The 21,488-nt window shown below is 44.7% G+C and overlaps 1 protein-coding gene across 1 annotated transcript in view; it reads right to left on the reverse strand.

The window, feature by feature from the left end:
* SRGAP1 (SLIT-ROBO Rho GTPase activating protein 1) overlaps positions 1–21,488 on the reverse strand; it is a 67,369-nt gene that overhangs the window by 42,636 nt on the left and 3,245 nt on the right. Inside the window, exon 3 of the mRNA XM_054987887.1 lies at positions 5,443–5,505. Coding sequence (XP_054843862.1) covers positions 5,443–5,505 — 63 coding nt within the window. The remainder of the gene's footprint in view (positions 1–5,442; positions 5,506–21,488) is intronic.

Consider the following 21,488-nt stretch of genomic DNA (forward strand, 5'->3'; position numbering starts at 1 on the left):
CTCAGGGCCACATAGTCCTATGAAGGAGCCTGACTAGGGTTGCCAACTCCAAGTTAGGAAATTCCTGGAGATCTGGGGGGTGAAACCTGGAGAAACCTGGAGAAAGTGGGGTTTGGGGAGGGAAGGGACCTTGGCATGGCATAATTCCATACAGTCCATCCCCCAAAGTAGCCATTTTCTCCAGGTGAACTGATCTCTGTGGCCTGGAGACTGGTTGTAATTCCGGGAGATCTCCAGCCACTACCTGGGGGCTGGAAACCCTAAGCCTGACACTTGGGCATGTTATTAAAGGGGAAATTTAAATTATTTTGAAATATAATTCCTTGCGGCAGCAATCTACCCAGAGGGTGTAAGAGAAGAGTTGAAGGCAAAATCTAACTGAAAAAGAAAGGGGGTTGTAACAATTTCCTTGTTCGGAGTCCATTCTACTTGATTTATCATACTTCTGCTTAGCCAGTCCACTATTGTGTTTCCCTGTCCTGCAACATGCACTGCTTTTATTGATGTTAGGTTCTGCTCTGCCCAGGTCATGATCAAAGTTGCTTCTTGATTAAGGGATCTGAACCTGGTTCCCCCTTGCCTGTTTTCATATGACTTCGCAGTCATGTTGTCCATTTGTACCATGACGTGGTATCCAGACAGCCTGTCTTGGAATTCCTGTAGGCCTTTCCTGATGGCTCTTAGTTCCAATAAGTTTATGCTTTTGTTTTTTTCCCTTTTTCTGCCCACTTTCCTTGGGCTATCCTTTCCTGGGCATGTGCTCCCCAGCCTCTTAGGCTCGCATCTATGGTCATTATAATTCCCTTTGGTTCCCTGGGTGATATGCTCTCCTGGAATCTTGTTGGTTCTATTCACCACTCCAGATCTTGTTTGAGGGTCGATGGTATCAATACCTTGACGTTTGTGCATGATGATCATCTGGAAGGGTATTAGGAACCTTTGTAATGGTCGTGTGTGGAATTTTGACCATTGTAGAATATCCTGACACGACACCATCATCCCCTTAAGTTGAGCTAGTCTCATTACTTCCACTTTCCTTTTTCTTCGTACATCCTCTATCATAGATCTGATCTTCCTTTGTCTCTCCTGTGATATGAGGACTTTGTCTGCCACAGTGTCTATTGTGACCCCTAGATGTATGATTTTCTGAACTGGTGTCAGACTGCTCTTCTCCCTGTTGATCATGAATCCATAGGCTTCCAGGAATTCTGCAGTTAGTCTCACTGCCTCCAGACTTGCGGTTAGGGAAGTGGTCTTTATCAGGATGTCATCCAAGTAAGGGAATATGGTGACCCCTTGTAATCTTAAGTACGTGATTAGTGTCACTAGTATCTTTGTGAACACCTTTGGAGGGGAAGGGCCTTGTATTGATAGTGTTCTCCGTTGAATGCGAAGCGGAAATATTTCCAATGTGTCTCCTTTATGGGGATATGTAAATAGGCCTCCAATAGATCTATGGAGGCTAGGTAGTCCCCTTTTGGGGTGGCCTCTACAATAGACCTCATCGTCTCCATCTTGAATTTGCAAGCCTTGATGTAGTGATTCAGCCATTTTAGATCCAGAACGGCTCTGACATCCGCGTTCTTTTTTAGTACAATGAAGAACAATGAATAAGCTCCTCTGTTTTTGTATTGTGAGGGAATTGGTTCTATCACCTTTATTTCTAATAGGTGTTGGATGGCTTTCCTTATCATCAGGTGTTTTTGTCTCAGTGGGTTTCCTGGGAGCTGGATGTAGCATTTTGGCAACATGGAGTCAAATTCCAGGGAGTATCTCATAGATATAGTGTCCAGAACTAATTTGTCTGTGACTGTTTAATGCCACATTGTCGCATAACTTTACAGGCGGCCCCTGATTTGTATGATCCTTGTGTGTTGGTTGGAGTCATGCTGAATGTCCTTCTGCCCTTTGGTTTGCAAGTCTTTCCAAAAGGTGAAGAATCTATTTTCCATTTGGTTCCTGGGTTGCCAATGACCATTGAATGGTCTGGAGACACTTGAACGTAGGGGTCACTTAAAGTCCTGAAAGAACTGTGGGCTGTGCCTGTTTTTTAATCCTTTCCTTTTTGATGGTAGGACCTTTTTCTGCTCCTTATCCTCCACCAAGTACTTATCTATGGCCTCTCCAAATAGTTTGGTTCCTGTAAAGGGTATAGCCGCTACCTTGGTCGAAGCAGATGGGTTGTGACTGGGTTGTCCACTGCTGGCAGCTTGATCTTTCTCACTGCTTCTGGCACTAGAGAATAAAAATTGTTAAAGACAGACTGATTTGTCTTTGGTTTGGCTGGGTTCTCCCATTCTGCTTTCATCATGTTATGGAACATTGCTGGAAGGGGAACACCTTTTTGGGTGGTTCCCAGCTTAAGCAGAGCTCTCTCTGAACCTTGGGGAAAGGCTGTGTCTGTTTCCTCTTTTCCTGTGGATGTTGGGGGGATTTCTAGCACCCTTAGTACTTTTGGAAGCAACAGGGAGTAGACCTGTGGGAAAAGTCTTGCCTGTACGTGGCCTGTTGTTTCCTCCTCGTTTAATAACTCCTCTTCTTCACTAATGGAAGTGATATCTGAGATCTCAGAGTCATCTTGGGGGTCCTCCAAGGGGCTAGAATCTCCTTGGTTCTAATTTTCCTCTGCTCTCCTTCTTTTGGGTTTAGTAGGAGGAAGGGATTTCTCAGGCCTTTTATTATTAGAGCCTGTCTGTCTGTCACCCCATTTGGTTACTGAGCTCTGAACTTTAACTTCATTAATGGCCTCCTTAAATGCCTTCTTTATTTCTGCTCTAAGCCAAGAGAGAAGGTTTAACTTGGCATCTTGGCTACTAAGATCTAGGTTGTTAGCCATCTGACCCTCCCCATCAGGTTACTGTAGTGACTGGGTGAAAGCAGGGGAACTTGGTAGATCTAGTTCACATAGAGCTCCCTCTGCTGCTCTTGAGGCACCTAGGCCCGCCTTTGTCACCATTCCTGCCAAAAGAGGCTTTCCCCCTGCCTGCAAGAATACAAAGAGAAGGAGGGGGGAGGATTATTATCCACTATGACAGGGAGGACCCAGGGAGGGGGGGTGAGGGAGAGGGAGATTGTGAGTTTGGCTTCAGGATGTTCCTCTACTCACAAGGAGTCCCAGCTCTGGTTTTGGCGCTGTTTGCTGGGCTGCTTACCAGAATTCTGTGACCAGCAGGCAGCTGCCTTACTCCATGGCTGCCACTGGGGTCGCATAGGCGGATTGAGCTCCCGAAGGTCGTCTGAGCCTCGGTGTCGCTCTTGTCTGCTGCAGAGGACTCAACTGCAACCCCTATGCTGCTCATCTTGTTGCGATGAGGAGTTCTCTTGCCCGAGGGTCAGTGAAAACTCTGTGAGAGTCCTCACAGAGACCGGGGCCTAGGCAAGCCATCGGCTCTGTCACTCGCACCGGCACTCCGTGTGGGCCGGAGGAGGGGGGAAGGAAAATTTGTTCCTTTCCCCACGAGCTCCAAGAAGGCTATGTCTCACAGTCACTGGTCTTCTTCTTTCTGTTTGCCTGGGATCACTGCTCTCAGAGAGAAGAGTCTACCGATGTCCTGCTCCGCTGCAGGGCCGTAAAAAATTTCTAAGCCAAGGACAAACCCCTCCCCTCCAAGATTGATTGAAACAACCGGCCCTGCCTCAGAGAAGAAGAGCTATTCCCAAACAGTGAGGACTGTCCCATTCCCTGGGCCACCAGAGAATTAACAGCCTTTAAATATGCACAAGACCAAACATTGGAGGAGCTTACGGGAATGGAATTAGATAATTTTGAAACCCTTTTTGCACTCTTGCCTTGCTCCTGATCTTTTCCAAAATGAAAGCTCATTTATTTTGTCCATTGTTGCTTGTTTCATTATGCATCTCTGCACTGGACTTGAATTTCTCTCTGACATTAATTGTTCACACAATTAGAAAAAAGAGTTCTGATTAGAAGAAAGATCCTGTGACTGTTAAGATGCTCTGTAGATAGTTAAGGATTGGTTGGTTGGACTCAGTGCTGTATGGACTCAGCACATGTATATATATGTATTTTAACTGTGTAATTTTGGAATGTTTTATGGCCTTTTATGGCTTTTAACCTATAATAATTGTTTTATGTATTTTAATGTGTCTGTTGGTTGTAATCCGCCCTGAACCTGCTGGTGTGGGGAGGGCGGAAAATAAATAAATAAATAAATAAATAAATAAATAAATAGGTTGGCCTCATTGTACACAAACCATTAAAGCAAACAATTGCCAACATTCTGCTTGAGTTTGTGGCATGCCCTCCTTGCCAGCTGGAATGTAGTGCACCTCCCCTGCATGTAGCCGCTACTACAGGGGAAGTGAAATGGCAACGACATAGGGGAAGGATGCCAAGTGGTGCACCCCTATGCCTGGAGTGGCAGAAGCTGCAGCAGGCCAGAGTGCCCAGGTAGGCCAGCCTGCAGGCAAGCCACACACACACGGTCCCTGAGCATGCCGGAGGCAGGGTTCTCACCTCAGCAAGAGGTGGGTTCACATGCTGCAAGGTCAGTGCTAATTTGAACCAGATGGAATAATTCAAGCAGCTGTCCTCAGATAAACAGTCCCTAATAGTTTAGTGATTGAACTTCCATCAAATAATCTGAAACGTTTAAAATGTTTAGCATTTCAGATACTGTACTCTTATATTAAAATTTAATAAATAAGGCAAACGGTTCAATTTTATATGTACCATTTATAAACGATGCATTTTGTGCTGTTACAAGTAGAAAATAGGATTAGGCTTGATCAGAAAGCAAGAACTACACATTTTGATCCCCTCCTCTATTTCCATTTAAACACACTCTGGGGAAAAAAAGCCCACATACTTTTCCATGGCTAAAAATTTTCCAGGAATTTTCTTCCTATTTCCAATATACACATTGTGTTACCAATTATTAATTTTGCATGTTTTATCATCATATAAATAATCCAAGATGTAAACAGACACTCAAATATAAAAAGGACTAGTCAGAGGACTGAAGGCTCATATAACTACATTGTTATGCACTCTGATAATGCCTAAAATAAATGGTATTGTAGCACAACACACAAAGGATTTTCTTCTCTTTCCACTGGCGTCAGTACAAGATTCTACTGACTTGGCACAATTTAAAAAACAAACAAGACCCAGTTCATTAAAGACATAAGCACAAAAGGCAAGAACCATAACAGTCTATGCAAGTCCATTAGGCAAATTCCAGCTAAGTATGTGATGGGTTTTGAAAAACCAACAATTGTTGGAAGTGATTATGAACTTTTATAAAATTCTGGAAAGTTCTGAAATTTTTCTTCTATAGTTAAATTTAATTGAACACTGCCAGAAAACAAAACACAGTATTGTAATATAACATGTTGACTCAATTAAAAATATATATAAATGTATAAAAATGGATTTTCAATGAACAATTCTTGCAAGTAAAGCCAAATCAACATGCTTACCGTATAAAGTTCATTAAGAACCCTCATTAAATCCTCATGAAGCTGGAATGCAATTTCTTTGCTCTGTAATTAAAAAGAAATTATTAGGAAGGATAGCTTAAAACTAGTGCTGAACAGAAAAGAAGGAACACGTTTTTGCAGACTCTATACCGCCCCCGCTTAAAAAGCAGGGAAATAATTTATAGGATAGTAAAGTATACTCTCATCTTTTGTGGACTTGTTGTGACTTGTAATTTCATTTATTTGTGGTCTGTGGTCTAATCACATGACACTGTCTTCACTGTTATATTTTGCAAGCAATTTGGTTGTTTTACTGTTGGGAGGCAACAGAACTCTGACTCCCAGTATTTGTGAATTTTGCCATTTGTGGTGATTCTCGGAATTGTATATACTGATGATATAGTTGTCTGTCATTACTGCAAAATCCGTTTTTTGGTCCATAGCTGAGAGAGATATGTTTGCAAATTAGCCAAAAGTACACTTGTTCTATCTACTAAGGTAGGGGTGTGTTGACTTCTGTCTTGCCTCTAAAACCTTTTATGTTACAATTAATGTTGGAAGTAGTTCTCATATGTAGCTGATCCAAATGTAGATTCTTTGCATTACAGTTTGATAGACTCAGATTACTCCACATGTATATAGTGCATATGAAAGCTATAAGCAAATTTATGACAGAAGACAGCAGGAATGAAGCATGAACAAAGAAAGAACAGGCAGATACTGTCTCAACCAATGAAAAAAGGACAGCCAAGAATTAATGAATATTCACAAAAGGGCGTAAGACTGAATGAAGGCTGTAGACAGTCCTGTGACAATCAATGTACAGCAAATTACCCAATATTTCTGTAAGAAAAACTCAAGCATATTAGGGTTGCCAACCCTGGGTTGGGAAATTCCTAGAGATTTGGGGGTGGAGCTTGGAGACTGCAGGGTTTGGAGAGAGACTTCAGCAGGGATGTGATACCATAGAGTCTACCCTCTAAAGTGGCTGTTTTCTTCAGGGGAACTGATCTTTATAGTCTGGAGAACACTTACAGTTTTGGAAGAATGCCAGGTCCCAGCTGGAGATTGGCAACTAGGGATGTGAGCATGCTGGCCTCGATTCAGAACCCTTGAATCTTTACGGATCAGGTCCAATTCAGGTATTTCCCCCAAATTGGATACCCAAAGCGCACACCCCCAGTGCTCACTGGCCTTAAAGTGCTGCTCTAGGAAATTGGGAGACCTTTGGGAATGGTGTAGCAGCTGAAGGTTAGTCCTGGAAATTGAATCCCCATTTCCCTTTCTATGGGTAAAATTGCCTTCTGTCCATGTAAGTTGGGTTTTGGATCCAACTTGGTATAATTTAAATTTTTAAAAAATTATATAGAGGTTCTTCTTCATAGAAAAATACATCCTGTCATCCCCCCCAAACCATTCCATTTCTCTGCCTTCATTATTGTTTTCTTCCCTCTTTCTTTCATAGGATAGGTATGGGCTAGGAAGAATTGGGCTCAGACAGGGAACAAACATCCTATTTTAATCAACTGGCTCCTTATATTTTCATTTGACATGTAACAAAGTCATTAAAAAGTGCGTAGACACACATTTTTCAAAGTCCAAAAAAGTTCTTATCAATAAAAAAGTCATGTTAAAGTGAAACTCTATAAATGTATTTTTGCTGTAAAAATATGTAGCATTAATATCACATGACATCACTATAGGCTCCGCTTCCATGAAGAAGGAAGAAATAAAATCAAAGAGTCCAGTAGCAAATGGTTAATATATCATAACTTTTTGGTATTCAATATATTTCAGAAAAACTTACTAAGATACAGTATTTACCTGTACTTTTAGATATGTACTAAAAGGTATTACATGCCTTTTGTTCCAATGCTTATACAGTCTCATCAATAAATTTAGAGGTCTAACAGAGAAAATATTAAAACCTCTTTGAAATAGATGAAACAATCATCTTGTGTTAAATTATGGATGACTTGTACTAAATCAATTATCTTCTCCCTCATTCATTTTCCATAAGTTTACATTGGTTTATTAATCTAAAAAGAGATTTAAAGGAGATTAATAATATATCTTCCCACAATAGTAGCCAGTATGCTTTCTTAGAAAAATCTGACTGCATAGTCCAGGTTTTGCTCACGAAAAATACAAATTATTTTCATTCATTCATTCATTCATTCATTCATTCATTCATTCATTCATTCATTCATTCATTCATTCATTCATATTTTGCCCTCCCCGTATCAGCGGGCTCAGGGCGGATTACAACATATACATTATAAAAAACTTTAACATTTCAACTTTAAAACCAATAGACAATAATATATAATTTAAAATCTAAAATACAGAGTACAAAAAGCAGCAGCACAGAAACAATTCATTCATCCAACCATCCCTAAAAAAATATCACAAAAGGGTCAGGTGGTAGCTATTTCCTGATAGGGAGGGATGATCACCTATATTCGACTGGTGGGGGGCCCTGCCCAGTGTCAACCCTACGCCTGGTGGAACAGCTCTTTCTTACAGGTCCGGTGAAAGGATAGCAAGTCCTGCCGGGCCCTAGTCTCATCAGACAGTGTTCCACCAGGTTGGAGCCAGGACCGAAAAGGCCCTGGCTCTGGTCAACGCTAGGTGGGCCTCTCTGGGGCCAGGGACTTCTAATAGCTGTTTTTCACTAGAACAAAGTGTCCTCCGGGGCTCATATGGGGAGAGGTGGTCCCACAGATACGCTGGTCCCAGTCCGCATAGGGCTTTATAGGTTTTTCCCCCAGCGCCACCCTCTGCCCCTGGCCATGGAGAAAGGAGACAAGCCACTGTAGTGCCGTCTCCTGTATCCCCATGTCGGCAAGGCGGTGAGTCAGAAGATCGTGGTTGACTGTATCAAACGCTGCTGAAAGATCTAATAATATCAGCAATGCCGATCCGACTCAATCCAGGTGTCTGCAAAGATCATCCATGAGGGTGACCAGCAATGTCTCCGTCCCATGCCCTGGGCGAAAACTGGACTGGAAGGGATCTAGGGCCAAGGTCTCCTTCAGGAAACTCTGGAGCTGTTTCTCCACTGCTCGCTCAATCACCTTACCCTGAAACGGAAGATTTGAAAATGGGTGGTAACTGAGTGGGTCGGCGGGATCTAATGTAGGTTTCTTTAAAAGGGGTCTCACCACAGTTTACTTTAGTGCACCAGGAAAGACCGTGGTGCCCAATGACAGATTAATAATAGTTTCCAATGAATCCCATAGTCCGTTGGCATCGGCTTACACCAGCCACGACGGACACGGGTCTAGGAGACATGTGGTAGGTCTCACTGTCTGCAGGATCCTGTCCCCCTTTTCCCCAAAGAGTGGGCTGAATTGATCAAATATCGGCCCAGAAGATGGACAAGGGGCCTCTAGCTCACATACTGTATCAACTGTGGCCGGTAAATCATGGCGGAGAGACAAGACTTTGTCAGCAAAGAAGCTCGCAAAGGCCTCACAGCTAATGGCCAGATTCGACTTTGGAAGATCTCCCCCTGATAGGAGGACCAAAGAACGTACTACATTAAACAATTTTGCTGGGTGTGAGCTAGCTGACGCAATGGAAGCTGCATAAAATTCTTTTTTCACAGCTTTCACTGCCATCTCATAGGATTTCATAAGCAACCTGTAAGATGTTCTTGCCTCTTCGTCCCGAGATCGCCGCCACACACGCTCAAGTCATCTTGGTTCCCACTTCTTTTGCCATAGCTCCTCCATATACCAAGGAGCTCAGCGACCGCAGGGGCGAAGAGGACGACGGTGTGATTTCATCGATGGCTTCGGAGAGCCGGACTTGCCAGTCCTCCACCAGCTCATTCAACAAGTCACCATGGAGCATCAGTTCCCACAGAGCATTCTGGAAACCAATTGGATCCATAAGTCTCCGTGAGCGAGCATAAATTAGCTCTCCATCCTTGCTGGGGGGGGGGCATATCCAACCGAGCCTTCAAGACTGACAGGTCTGACCATGGCACTTAGTACTTTGTGTAAATGCTTGCAAATATGGTAAGCCTTAAGCATATCAAATGTTTCCATTTACGCTACCAATTATTTGTTGCTGGTGTTAACCACAAGCAAAAGTATTTGGAAGAAGGAGGATGTTGTGAAACCTGTTTTATGACAGACCCTTTGAAAAATCATAAGGATTTAACTGCCTCATGCCAACTGTTTTCTGCTAGAACAAGGCTTAAAGCCATTAAAACAGGGTTGCACTTACCTGTAACTGTTTGGGTGGAAAACAGCAGCACAGGCACTCGGGGGTCGGTGCCCCTTTCCAGTCTTAAAGCTATAGATTAGAAACCTACCAATCAGCAGGCCTGTGCATGTGATACTGCACAGAAGACTGACAATGAACTTGCCTTTCTCTGTATCTTTATTTTCACTATATTAACTTCCACTGTACATGTAGCAAATTCAAATCTCTGTATTAACTGATGACAGTACTCAGAAGTAGCACAGTTCCACTTGAGAATTTATTTAATTTTTCATCAACTTAAATACAATAAACTAAGCACTCGCAGTCAAAGAATCAGTATATTCAATGTATATTTTCTTCAGATTTTGTCAATACATATCTTGCTCCTTGGTATGCTTCTCTACACACTCCTTTCTCTCCACTGTTTCCAATTGCAAATACCATACAACTTTCTTTCCTTCCCTGAACCTTTTATAAAAGTGTCTCATGAAACTTACAGACATCTAAAAACATTTGCAGAGATTATCCGCATTTGCTAATTGTCCCTTTCTTGGTTAGAAAGCTTACGAATATTCAGTCAGCATCAGACAGTGTTAGTGGCATACAATTTGTGTCAGAGGCCCAATATAATGAAGAAAAGCAAAGCAGCATTGTGAAATTTCAATCTGATCACAATTACTAGGTTTGGTCTAAACTGGTAGGAACCACTGACTATGACAAAGTATGTTAAGGTAATGTTTCTCAACAAAGGATGTCAATATTCCTCAGTGGGAGCTAATTGTTATGAGAAGGTCTTGTGACAGCTCTATTCAAGAATTCATGAGAGCTTAAGGATGGTGGGGTACATCCAACTGTCCTCTAAGGATCTTTTCTCCAGCCTAAATGGCTCTTCTGTTGAAGGAAGAGCCACTTAAGTTGGGGTAAACCTGTGTTCGGGGACGACGCCCCAGCCTGACCAAGCCACCCCCCCCCAGCACCAACCCACCCGGCACCCACCTGGGCCACAGGAGGAGGCCTGGCCCAACAACGTCCTGGAGGGTTCATCGGGCAGCGGGGCAGAGGCAGCTGCCCCGAGATGCTGTGGCCCGCCGACAGCTGTCCCGATGCCAGGGGAAGACCCAGCAAGGCCCGCAGCAGCAGCCGGGGGCTGGGCGAGCCACAGAAGGAAGGCGTGGCCCAGCTGGTCGCTGGCCGTGGTGGTGCGCCACTGGGAGAAGGGCCTGCCTGAAGTCAGCAGGCCAAGAGGAGGCCAAGAGCTGGCGTCAGGAAGGGTGGGGCCCGCTGCAATGGGTGAGCCAAGGCTGGAGCAGCTGGAGGAAGGGCCTAGCCGTGCCCAAAGGCCAATGATGGGTGCCACCAGAGTGAGCCACTGCCATGGGTGGCTGAGGCCGGGGTGGAAGCAACGGGTGTGGCCCCAGCTGGCACAGGTGGCGGGAATTGTACTGGGGGTGAGCAACTGGGAGGCGGGATGGGGCTGGCCTTAGAGGGAGGAGGGTATAAAAGGAGGGCTGAGTCCCCTGGCTGAGGAGGAGCAGCAGCAGAAAGGGAGGGGTCTGTCCCTGAAGCGAAGGGCAACCCCCCCTGGCAGGACTGAGGAAGAGGGCTCCCCCCTCGGGATTCCAACCATTCTGAGGCCTCAGGGGAGAAGCCTGGCCGCCCTCGCAGCAAGGGAGAAAGGGCACGGCGAGGTGCACCCCGGCAGCCAAGAGCCCAATGAGGACTGACCAACGGCCAGTGCATTGAGAACCACGGCAGAGGGTCAGACACCAAAGGGGGTGGAGCCTGCGCATGACAACCTGCTTAAGCTGGAGGAAGGCATCAAAGTTTGCTCAGCAGTGTGATAGGATCCACCCAGTGACCTCTCTCAGCTGAACACAGAGGGCAGAACTGTGTATGTAGAAACAGCAGTTTGGGCTTAGAACAGAAACAGAGAAGCCAACTGAAAGCAGTTAGAGAGGTGGCTGAAGGACACGTACCTTGACAAAAAGGGTCTCTGGATCTGATGTGTGGTAGTACATTATATCCCTGTGGGAGTGGCACTTAGCCTTCATATATATTCTTTTTGTATATCTGTAGATTATTTATAAGATTTATATGGTGCCTCTCCAGCAACCTGCTTGAGGCATCTCACAAGGTAAAATAATACAAATGAAAAGAGCAGCATAAATTATCAACAAACAACCAAAACCAATTCAGGGTATAAAAACAACATGGTGATAAGGAGCTACCATTGCAAAAGTCGTATCTCTAGTTGTTACCTGCTTCAGCTTTGTAGTTGGGACACAGAGAAGAGGGCTCGGGAAGGTGATCTTAACCAAGGAAGTGGTTCTTCAATTACCTTGGCCCCAAGCAAGGGCCTTAAAGGTAGCACCAGCAGCATTTTGAATTGTGCCTGGAAACTAGACCTGCTAACTCCAGCTTGGGAAATTCCTGGAGGTTTGAGGGTGGTGCCTGGAATGGGCAGAGTACAGGGAGTGGAGGGAACTCAGCAAGGAAGTGATGTTATGTCCTGTGTAGATTGAAGATGGGTGGTTGAAAACCCTTTTGAAACTCCTTTGTTTTAGATTTGCATAAAAGTAGTTCAGCACAAAAATATTGCTTCAAATATTCAAAAGAAACTTTATAAGCAGTAAAACAAAAATATCTACAACATCAGCTTCAAGAAAAAGTACATCACATATGCACTGTAGCAACCAAATGGTGGAACTCAGCACTCATTCTTTTTACCGCCACTAGTTATCAATTATCTGAGTCAGAAAAGAAGTGCAGGAATGAGTCAATGTTGTGAAACAAAAATCTTAAGAAAACAAATGGGGAAAAGACCAGCTGGAAGGAAAGCAATAATAGTGAACATCATTTTTCAATCAGTATCAGGAGGAAAAGAAGTAACGGAGGGAAAAAACCCTTTCTATGAAATATTACAGGTTACCACTTCACTGTTCAGAAAGCTCCAGCCATGCGTCTGACACCTTTTGGAATACAATTGTGACTCTGGAATCAGAAACAGTAGTATTTTTATTCCTTAGTAATAATTCAAAATTTGGCAGAAAACGAAAGGGATGTTAAATTGTACTGGCTTTCTTCTCCTACCTGTCCAATGGCTAGGTTTGCCAGGATTCAGTACTCCTAAAAAGTAAAGACCAGATACAAACAAATCCAACTGCAGTTAGTAAGGTGGATGCCGCTACTAAGCAGTAGGATTTGGATAGCATCAGAAGAGCCAGGGAATGCTGGGTCAACACCATGGAACATGTGGTTTCTGACAGATATTGTGCAAGTACGTTAATTATATCAATGGCCTTTTGTTAGGGGCTGTTGACCAGTCAGCAGCTGCTGCCTACCACCTTTGCCACCTGCCAACAAGCATCCTTTCTGCAAGTAGCAACAAAATACTACACCACATCAATAGTTGCTGAGGAATAAGTCTAGACATCAAATGTCCAAAAGAAGTACTAAAAGCCAAAGCCATTAAGCACAATAAACAGGAAAATTGCAATTACAGGTGATTAACATTAGAAGCCTTGTGTTCAAAAGCTTAAACATCAAAACCTTAAGCAAAGGAGTTACTCGGGGCTTTTTTCCTTGGAAAAGATCACATGATGACATCACTTCGTGGAAGTGATGTCAACATGCAGGCCACGGCCACCCCAGGAGCGCTCCCACACTCTATGGGGGCCCCAATTCGAGCCCGAATTGGCCTGGAATGTGCTGCTGCCGGGTAGAGCACTCCCTTGTCTGGCAGCAGCTAGATCCTGGCCATTTCAGGCCCAAATCGGCCTGGAACGGGCCGCTGCCATGCGGGAGAACACTCTCCCACCCAGCAGCAGCCAGATCCTGGCTATTGCAGGCCCAAATTGGGCTGAATCAGGCCCCAAACTGCCCAGATCGGGCCCAAATTGGCCTGGAATGAGCCGCTGCCACGCGGGAGAGCACTCCCTTGCCCAGCAGCAGCCCAATCCTGGCCATTTTGGACTCAAATTGGGCTGAATCAGGCCTGAAACGGCCTGGATTGGGCCCAAATTGGCCTGAAATGGCCTGCTGCCATGCGGGAGAGCACTCCCCTGCTTGGTAGCAGCCCGATTGTGGCTGTTTCAGGCCTGTGGGGGTGCCCTGATGGGCCCAGGTTGGGGTGAAGCTTTCCCCACCTCCCCAAAGGAGTGGAGGGGAGGAGGCACCTGGCATGGGCTAGCACAACATTCCCCCCTCCCTCCGTGTGTGCTCCCCCCCTCGCAGGCTTACCAGGATTCAAAAACGTCCTTCAGTCTCCCTGGCCATTTCTCCAGGGGAACTGATCTCTGTCTGGAGATCAGGGGGGCAGGGCCACCAGATATGTGGGTTTTTTAAAGAGGTGCCAAAAAAGCACTGGATTTACTGCATACTGGACTCTTAAACTATTATTGGAATGCTTTCCCCCACTGGACAATACAGGCAATACAGGTTGCCTTTATTGGCCTCTGTAACATATCTTTCCATTTGTGACCTTGCTATAGGCACCAAATACTGTATACTGCATATAAATCTGTAAATACTGTTCTAGATCTCTGAAGAACAGGTATATTTTTCTCTCATTTTTCTTTTTTGTAGCTCTATTCCTAGCTCTCTCTCTTTACACTGAATTTGGGTTCCCTGGGTCCAGTAACTTCACAGAAATTCCACCTGTCAGAATTTATTTTAAAGGCCATTGGGTTCTCTGCTGTATTTAATCGAGCCATGGAGCTTTTATACTGGATCTGAATCAACCTCCTGGAGCCTGAAGGAGAAATTATCTTTTTATGTTTTAGTGAGCTTTCACATGATCTAGAAACTTTCACAAGTACCTACTTGGCATTCACATCAAAAAGCCAATGCCAGTGTTTTTAGTTAATTGGATCCTAAAAGACACAAAACACTTCACACTATTTCTGACTAGATAGTAAGTATAAGCAAGTCTGCTCCCTGGATCTGATCCAAGAGCAAAATCAGATTTAATTTAATTAATCTTTCTTTCCTTCTTTCTTTTGTAAAGATTTTTTTATCACCAGTATAGAATTAATAGTGCAACTGCAGTAAACATCTTAATTGAAAGGACAGCTTATTCTAATAAAATTAAAATGTGAAAGGATTATATAGCTGTTATATCTCCCTCACCAAGCAACAATTTAAGACAACAGGAAAATAGGCAGTATTGCTATTCTGCAGGGTCACTTTTTATTTTATTTTAAAATGTACTGTTTTGATCATTTTGCCTTGAATATATTTTTTAAATGCTAATAAAATGTAATCATTAAAATACTGAATTTATACCACAGACAGATGGGTCATTCAATATATGATTTTAATTTCATATGGAATAATATATATGTAGCTGAATAGACAGCATTGGGGGGGATTTTTTATGATTGGGTCTCTGACAGCTGGCCAACGGAAAGCCCAGTGGAAATGCCCAATCAGCTTTTGTTCTATTATTTCAGTATAAAAATGGAAAGCCAAAAATATCTTTAAAAACTAGGTTACGGATAAATGACTGATGGACATGCCATCATCTAAAAATACTTCTTCAGTTCACAGAGAAAACAGAATATAAAAGACAACAAAATAATTCAACACTGTAAGGCACATAGGCACACAGGGTGCACAGGGGTTCCTTTGACCTTGCAGAAAGTTTGTAAGAAATGTAATTCATAGATAACATAGATAACATCATAGAAATAAAAATTCTACTGCAGAGGGTCAGAAAATGGACCATAAGTTACTCATTGTGAAGGGTCCTTCTCCTCTGAGGACAGGGGGACATCTTGAGATGGATGATTCTCACCCTCTGTTCAGGCAGGCAGGAACTAAAACCTGAACTTCTTGTCCTCCAGTGGGTGTCATGCCAGTTCCTCAGTTTGGAAACTCTGAGAGCAGTAGAAAGCTATACTATAACAACTATTCAGAAACTTTGAAAAATGGAAGAAAGTTAACAACAGGTTAGTAAGAACAGCTCAAACTCGGAATAACAGGAAGAACAGTGAGGTTGTTTAAGAAGTGCAGTAAGTAAGCATATGAAAAGGTTTTAGAATGACGATGATGAAGCAGGGAGGAGCACGATGTCCTCCTGTCTTCAGAGGAGAAGGACCCTTCATGGTGAGTAACCAATGGTCCATTCTCCCTCTGAGACGGAGGACATCTTGAGATGGGACTTCCCATAGCAGTGTCCTATAATTTGGGTGGGTCATCTGGCTGTAGTACGCGTTGGAGTACTCGTCTTCCAAATGCTGCAACATCGTAGCTATTTAGTCTGTAAAGTTTAACGAAGGTGGAGATGATACACCAAATAGGTGCTCTGCAGACCTCCTCAACCATGGCATACTTGGAAAACGCTGCGTTAGTTGCGGCACTGCGAACTAAGTGCCCCATGATCCCAATGGGGAACTTGAGTCCCTGTGATTTATATGCTTCTGTGATGCATGCTCTGAGAATCTGACTGATGGATGTTCTTTCCGTTGTTGTTTGATGTCAGAGATATAAACATGTAGGGAGTCCGTCTGATTTTCTCAGTTCTGGATATAAAGACTTTTAAGGCACATCTAACATCCAGGGTGTTGCATGTCTTTTCCCTGGGTGGGATGGGTTGGGTCAGAAGGTGAGCAAGAATATTTCCTGGCGCTGATCTCCTGGCACTGATTCGTATCTTGGGTACGAATGTAGGATCCAGCCTCAAGACCATGTTATCCTTGTGGAAGGTACAGAGATTGGGGCTGACTGACAGGGCTCCCAATTCTGATATTCTTCTCACTGATGTGACTGTGGTAACGAACAGGGTCTTCGTCTGCAGCCATTTGAGTGGGATCTCATTAATGGGCTTGAAAGGAGGGCCAGTAAGGGCGGATAGGACGGTATGTAGTCTCCAGGTTGGAATCTTGTGAGTCTGCGGGGGATCCATGAGTGTTGTTCCTTTAAGAAACCTGGACACGAGGGTGTTTGGAGATGCAGAAACCTTGGTAAGATGGTAGTACCATTGCCAGGGCAGCTGTTTGGTGTCACAGGGTGGGTGCCCGAAGATCACTGGAGTGGCCATCCTGGAGAAAGAGGAGTATGAATTCCAGTTTGGGTTCAGCTGCATTTATGCCTTTCCTTTGGCACCATGTGGTGTTATAGATTCTGGTGGTGGACGATTGTCTAGACGCTAGCAGGGTATTGATCACCTGCTGTGAATATCCCACTTGCGTGAAATGTTTCCGTTCAACCTCCACGTGGTCAAGTGGAGCCATTTCAGGTATGGGTGCCACACTGGTTCCTGATGGAGCATGTTCAGGAAGACTGGGAGCTTCAATGGTGGAAGTGTCGACCACTGAAGATGAGTCGAGAACCATCGGCGTCTGGGCCAGTATGAGGCCACAACTATGATGTCCACTCTCTACTCACTGATCTTTCTCAAAAGTTTTGGGATAACTGGAGTGGGAGGAAAGGCGTACAGCAGGGCATGAGGCCACTGAGAAGTCAGAGCACCTATTGCTTCCGCCTCCAGGTGGAAGTACAGTGAAAAAAATCTGTCTACCTGCCAGTTCATCGGAAAGGCAAACAGGTCCACCTGGGGGAAGCTGAGGTGTTTGGTGATGAGGAGGAAGAGATCCAGCTTCAGCAACCATTCTCCCTCTTGGATGAGTTGTCTGCTTAGCCAGTCTGCCTGTACATTTGAGGTGCCCTTGTTGTGCTCAGCCTTGATGGAAGCAAGATGAATTTCTGACCATAATAGGATCCACAAGGCTTCTTTGTGAAGCGAAGTTGATCGGGACTCCCCCTGGTGGTTGATGTATGCTTTGGCCGACACGTTGTCCGTTCTGATGAGTACATGACAGCCAGCCAGTTGAGGGCTGAAAAATGAGGGTAGGATAAATAGCCCTGAGTTTGAGCATACTGATGGGAAGCTTTTTCTTTGTTTTTGACCATAGGCCTTGGGTTGGTGATCCTTCCAAAATGGTTCCCCAGCCTAGAAGGTTGACAGCTGTATAGGTGTGGCAACATTGAAATGTTTTCTTTGTAGTAGATTTGGCATCTTGGTCCACCACTTTAAGCTTGTCTTTACCGAGGGCGGTACCTGGATGTTTAAATCCATCTTGGTTATGATGTAAGACTGGAAGGGACAAAGCAGTTGCTGTAAATTTCTTGAATGTAACTGGGCCCACTGAATGGCATCCAGGCTGGAGATGAGAAGCCCCATAAGCTTGGTTAGGATCATCAGGGAGGATCTGGACTTGATTACAGCCAAGGCCCTTTCTTTGATCTTTGATGCCTTGGCCTTGGTCATGAATACAAATTGACGTTTGGTGTCTAAGATTACCTCGAGGTGCTTGAGTCTCTGAGAGAGGTTGAGGGAGCTTTTTTGAAGACTGAGCTGAAAGCCGAACCACTGCAGATAATTGATGGTTGTTTGCAGATCCCTTTGAGCTTGCAGCTGAGCGCTAGAATGGATAAGGAGAGCGTTCAGGTAAGGGTGTATGTGGATGCCTAGTTCTCGCAGCTTGGCAATCGGGTGGATCAAAATCTTTGAGAACACCATTGCAGCCGTGGACAAACCGAAGGGGAGAGCTCAGAACGGAAGATGATCCCCTTGCAAGCAGAACTGCAGAAACTTCCTGTGAGACAACAAAATGGGTATGTGAAAATAGGCCTTCTGAAAGTCCAGGGACATGAGGTAGCCTAGCGGCAACAGTGCTTCCATTATGGATCGAAGAGTCTCCAACCTGAAGTGCCTCAGTCTCATGAACCTGTTGAGGTACTTCAGATCCAGGATTACCCTCCAGTCTCCATTTCGCTTGGGGACGATGAAGAGGATGGAATACACTCTGGTCCCCTGCTCTGCCCTTGAAACAGGTTCTATGGCCCTTATTCTGCGAAGGTGTTGAATAGCGTCTTGTGTTCTCTGACATTTTTCTGATCCCAGGCGAAGGGGAGACAGGATAAAACGGTCTGGTGGAGTGTTTAAGAACTCCAGTAAATAGCCTGTGGAGACAATTTCTGAGGACCAATTGTCTGCTAGAGCCTCGAGCTACACGTCTTTGAAAAGGAGAAGACAATCCCCTACCAGAATTTGCAGGCAATCATGCCTTGACGGATTTGGCATCTTGGGATGCTCTGTCATTCCTCTGCTGGAATTGCTGGCCAAAGCTGTTGGAGACGAAACCTCTTCTTGAAGACTGATGAAAGGAAGACCAGATGATTCCCCTGTTGCTTCTGGAGAATCTAGGTAGTATTCTCTGGGAACGAAAGGAATGACTTGATGTGGATCTCTTGTTGTTTCTATACAACATCTTGGGAAGTGCCTTCTTTTTGTCCTTTGTCTCTATCAGGATCTGGTCGACTCTCCAAACAGCTTATTGTCATGAAAGGGATAAGCAAGGATGATGGCCATGCTTATCCCTTCCACGCCCTCAGCCACAGAGAGATTGTTGGGTGGGTACTGCCGAGGCCACAGCTCTGGAGGATAGAGAAATGGCGTCGAGTTGCATCAGCATGAAGGAAATGGCCTTGAGAACCCTGTTGGCCCCTTCTGAGAGGCATCAGTTGTTGGGAGGAATGAGTTGCAATATCTTCCTTGACCACACGATGGACGCTCTGGCAACAGTGGGTACAAAGACAGATGCTCGTATGGCCATAGCTGTTGCTTCATGTGCCTTTTTCAGGGCGAAGTCCACCTTCTTGTCCAGGTTGTTGCGAATTGAACCTTCCCCATCGGCAGAGAGGAGGCCGGAAGATTGTAAGGCTGTCACCGGGGTGTCAACAAGTGGTACCTGTAAAAACTGGTTTGTGAAAGAGAGTAAGGAATACAACTTTCTGACCAGCCCTGGAGGAGATGTGTTAGACAGGGGATTGGCCCATCCTGCCTTTAGCTGCTTCTCAAAGAATTCAGGGAAAGGGAAGACTTCTTCTGAGGTGTGAGATCTGGGGAAAATTATTTGTTCCCTTTGGGCCTGGACTTGGGCTTAGAAGAAGAGGCAGTGGGCTCATCCTCGGCCAAGGCTTCATGTAGGTCAAGGGCGACCATAGTTTTAGAAAGTAAGTAATGGTAATCCTCCATCTTGAAAAATCTCATAGATTGATCATTGGCCCCTGTTTCCTCCTATTCCTCATCAGAGAGGAAATCCTTGTTTTCCCTGTCTACAGAGTCACCATCATCATAAGGGGGGGGAGCCTCAAGCAGAGTGGACATCCTCATAATAAATAGGCTCTTCCATGGCAGTGGCCTTGCCCTGTTCCCTCCTGAAGGGGAAAACTCAGGGGATAACTGTGTTACTGATTCTTCAGCCTTGCTTACTTTATGTTGGAAGCCAGCGATTTCCTTCCCTACCACCTGTCTGAGGACTTCTATGATGTCATTGGGCAAGGCCAGGGAAGCCAGTTTAGATGCATTACTCACAGTTCCTCAGTCAGGAGATGCCCGTTGTGCTCTGAGTGGCCATCCTTATCCTTGGAGGTTCTGGGCCTCGTGGAGTGGGCAGTGAATCTGGCCTCACTTTCCCATTTTCTGGGTGGATACTGGAGGAGCACTAGCTAGGCCTTGAGTGGTTGAAGCGCTAGTAGAGGCCAGGGGTGTGCCAGCTAGGCCATGAGTGGCTTCTGCGCAGAAGTTAGAGGTTTCGGCACTGGAGAGGCCCTTGGTGGCTGTTGCGCCACTCCTGCCTGTATGGCGCCGCTTTTTAGGCTTCTGGGTGGCAAGGAGAGCATGAGGTGGAGGCTCAGGACTCCTCATGAGTAGAGTTGGAAGGTGCCTCAACCAGGCTGGATAAAGTGTCAGATTCCGAGGGAACAGCAGTGAGAGGAGCTGCGAACTCCCCCTCCAAAAGAAAACCATCCGCTGCTGTAGCTTCCACGCCCATGCAATCTGCCATTCAGGCTAAAAGACTTCCAAAAAAACCATCACCGGTGTGGTAAGAAAAAGAGCAGGCTGGCTGCAAAAATTGGGAAAAGGTAGAAGAAAGAGGGTAAGGCAGAGAAGAGGAAGGAAAAAGTTTTTTTTTTTAAACGGAGAAGAAGCAAGGTGGGGGGAGCAACAGAAAGGCTAGCTGTGGCTTGACGTGCTGGCAGGGGAGTTGGCAAGAAGACTCAGAGAAGTTTTAGTGGTATAGAGAAAAAGAAAAAGGAATAATCAGAAAAGTGGAAGTGAATGTAGGCAATACTTAAAGAGGTGCCTGCGTAGCTGCTCTCCCTATCGAGGCAGGAACAAAACTGAGGAACTGGGTGACACCCACTGGAAGACAGGTAGTTCAGTTTTTAGTTCTTGTCTCGCTGAACAGAGAGTGGGAATCACCCATCTCAAGATGTCCTCTACCTCAGGGGGAGAAAGAACATTTCTTATATTTTGTCTCTACTCTCCTTGGTTTGATATCTATATCTATATCTATATAAATTATATCTATATCTATATCTATATAAAAATTAGATACATGGCCACAAACACAATTTAGGATCTGAGATCAAGGTTGACTCTATAGTAGCTAATCCTTAAGGGAGTAGCTGGATCCAACCCAGAAAGTCTATTTATGCAAAAAACAATGATAAAATAGATTTGTACTGTAATTCAGATATAATAGTTTACAGCTCATTCTGACATGACAGCTTCTATTCTTGTAGACAAAAAGGATAGGATTTGGTGGGGGGGGGGACACACCTTACTGAATTCAGACACATAATCCACTTTGATGTTTCAGGGAATGGTCTTCGAAATACTGATGCAATACAACGAAGCTCTTCGTCTGGGAACCACATATATAGGCTTTATAAAAGCACATTGCCACTTTACACAAAAATACAAGAACTATGCAAGAACATTTACACAGACATAATTAAAACAATACTTCAGGGAATATCTG

The sequence above is a fragment of the Eublepharis macularius genome, chromosome 9, assembly GCF_028583425.1.
Source record: "Eublepharis macularius isolate TG4126 chromosome 9, MPM_Emac_v1.0, whole genome shotgun sequence".
Lineage (NCBI taxonomy): Eukaryota > Metazoa > Chordata > Lepidosauria > Squamata > Eublepharidae > Eublepharis > Eublepharis macularius.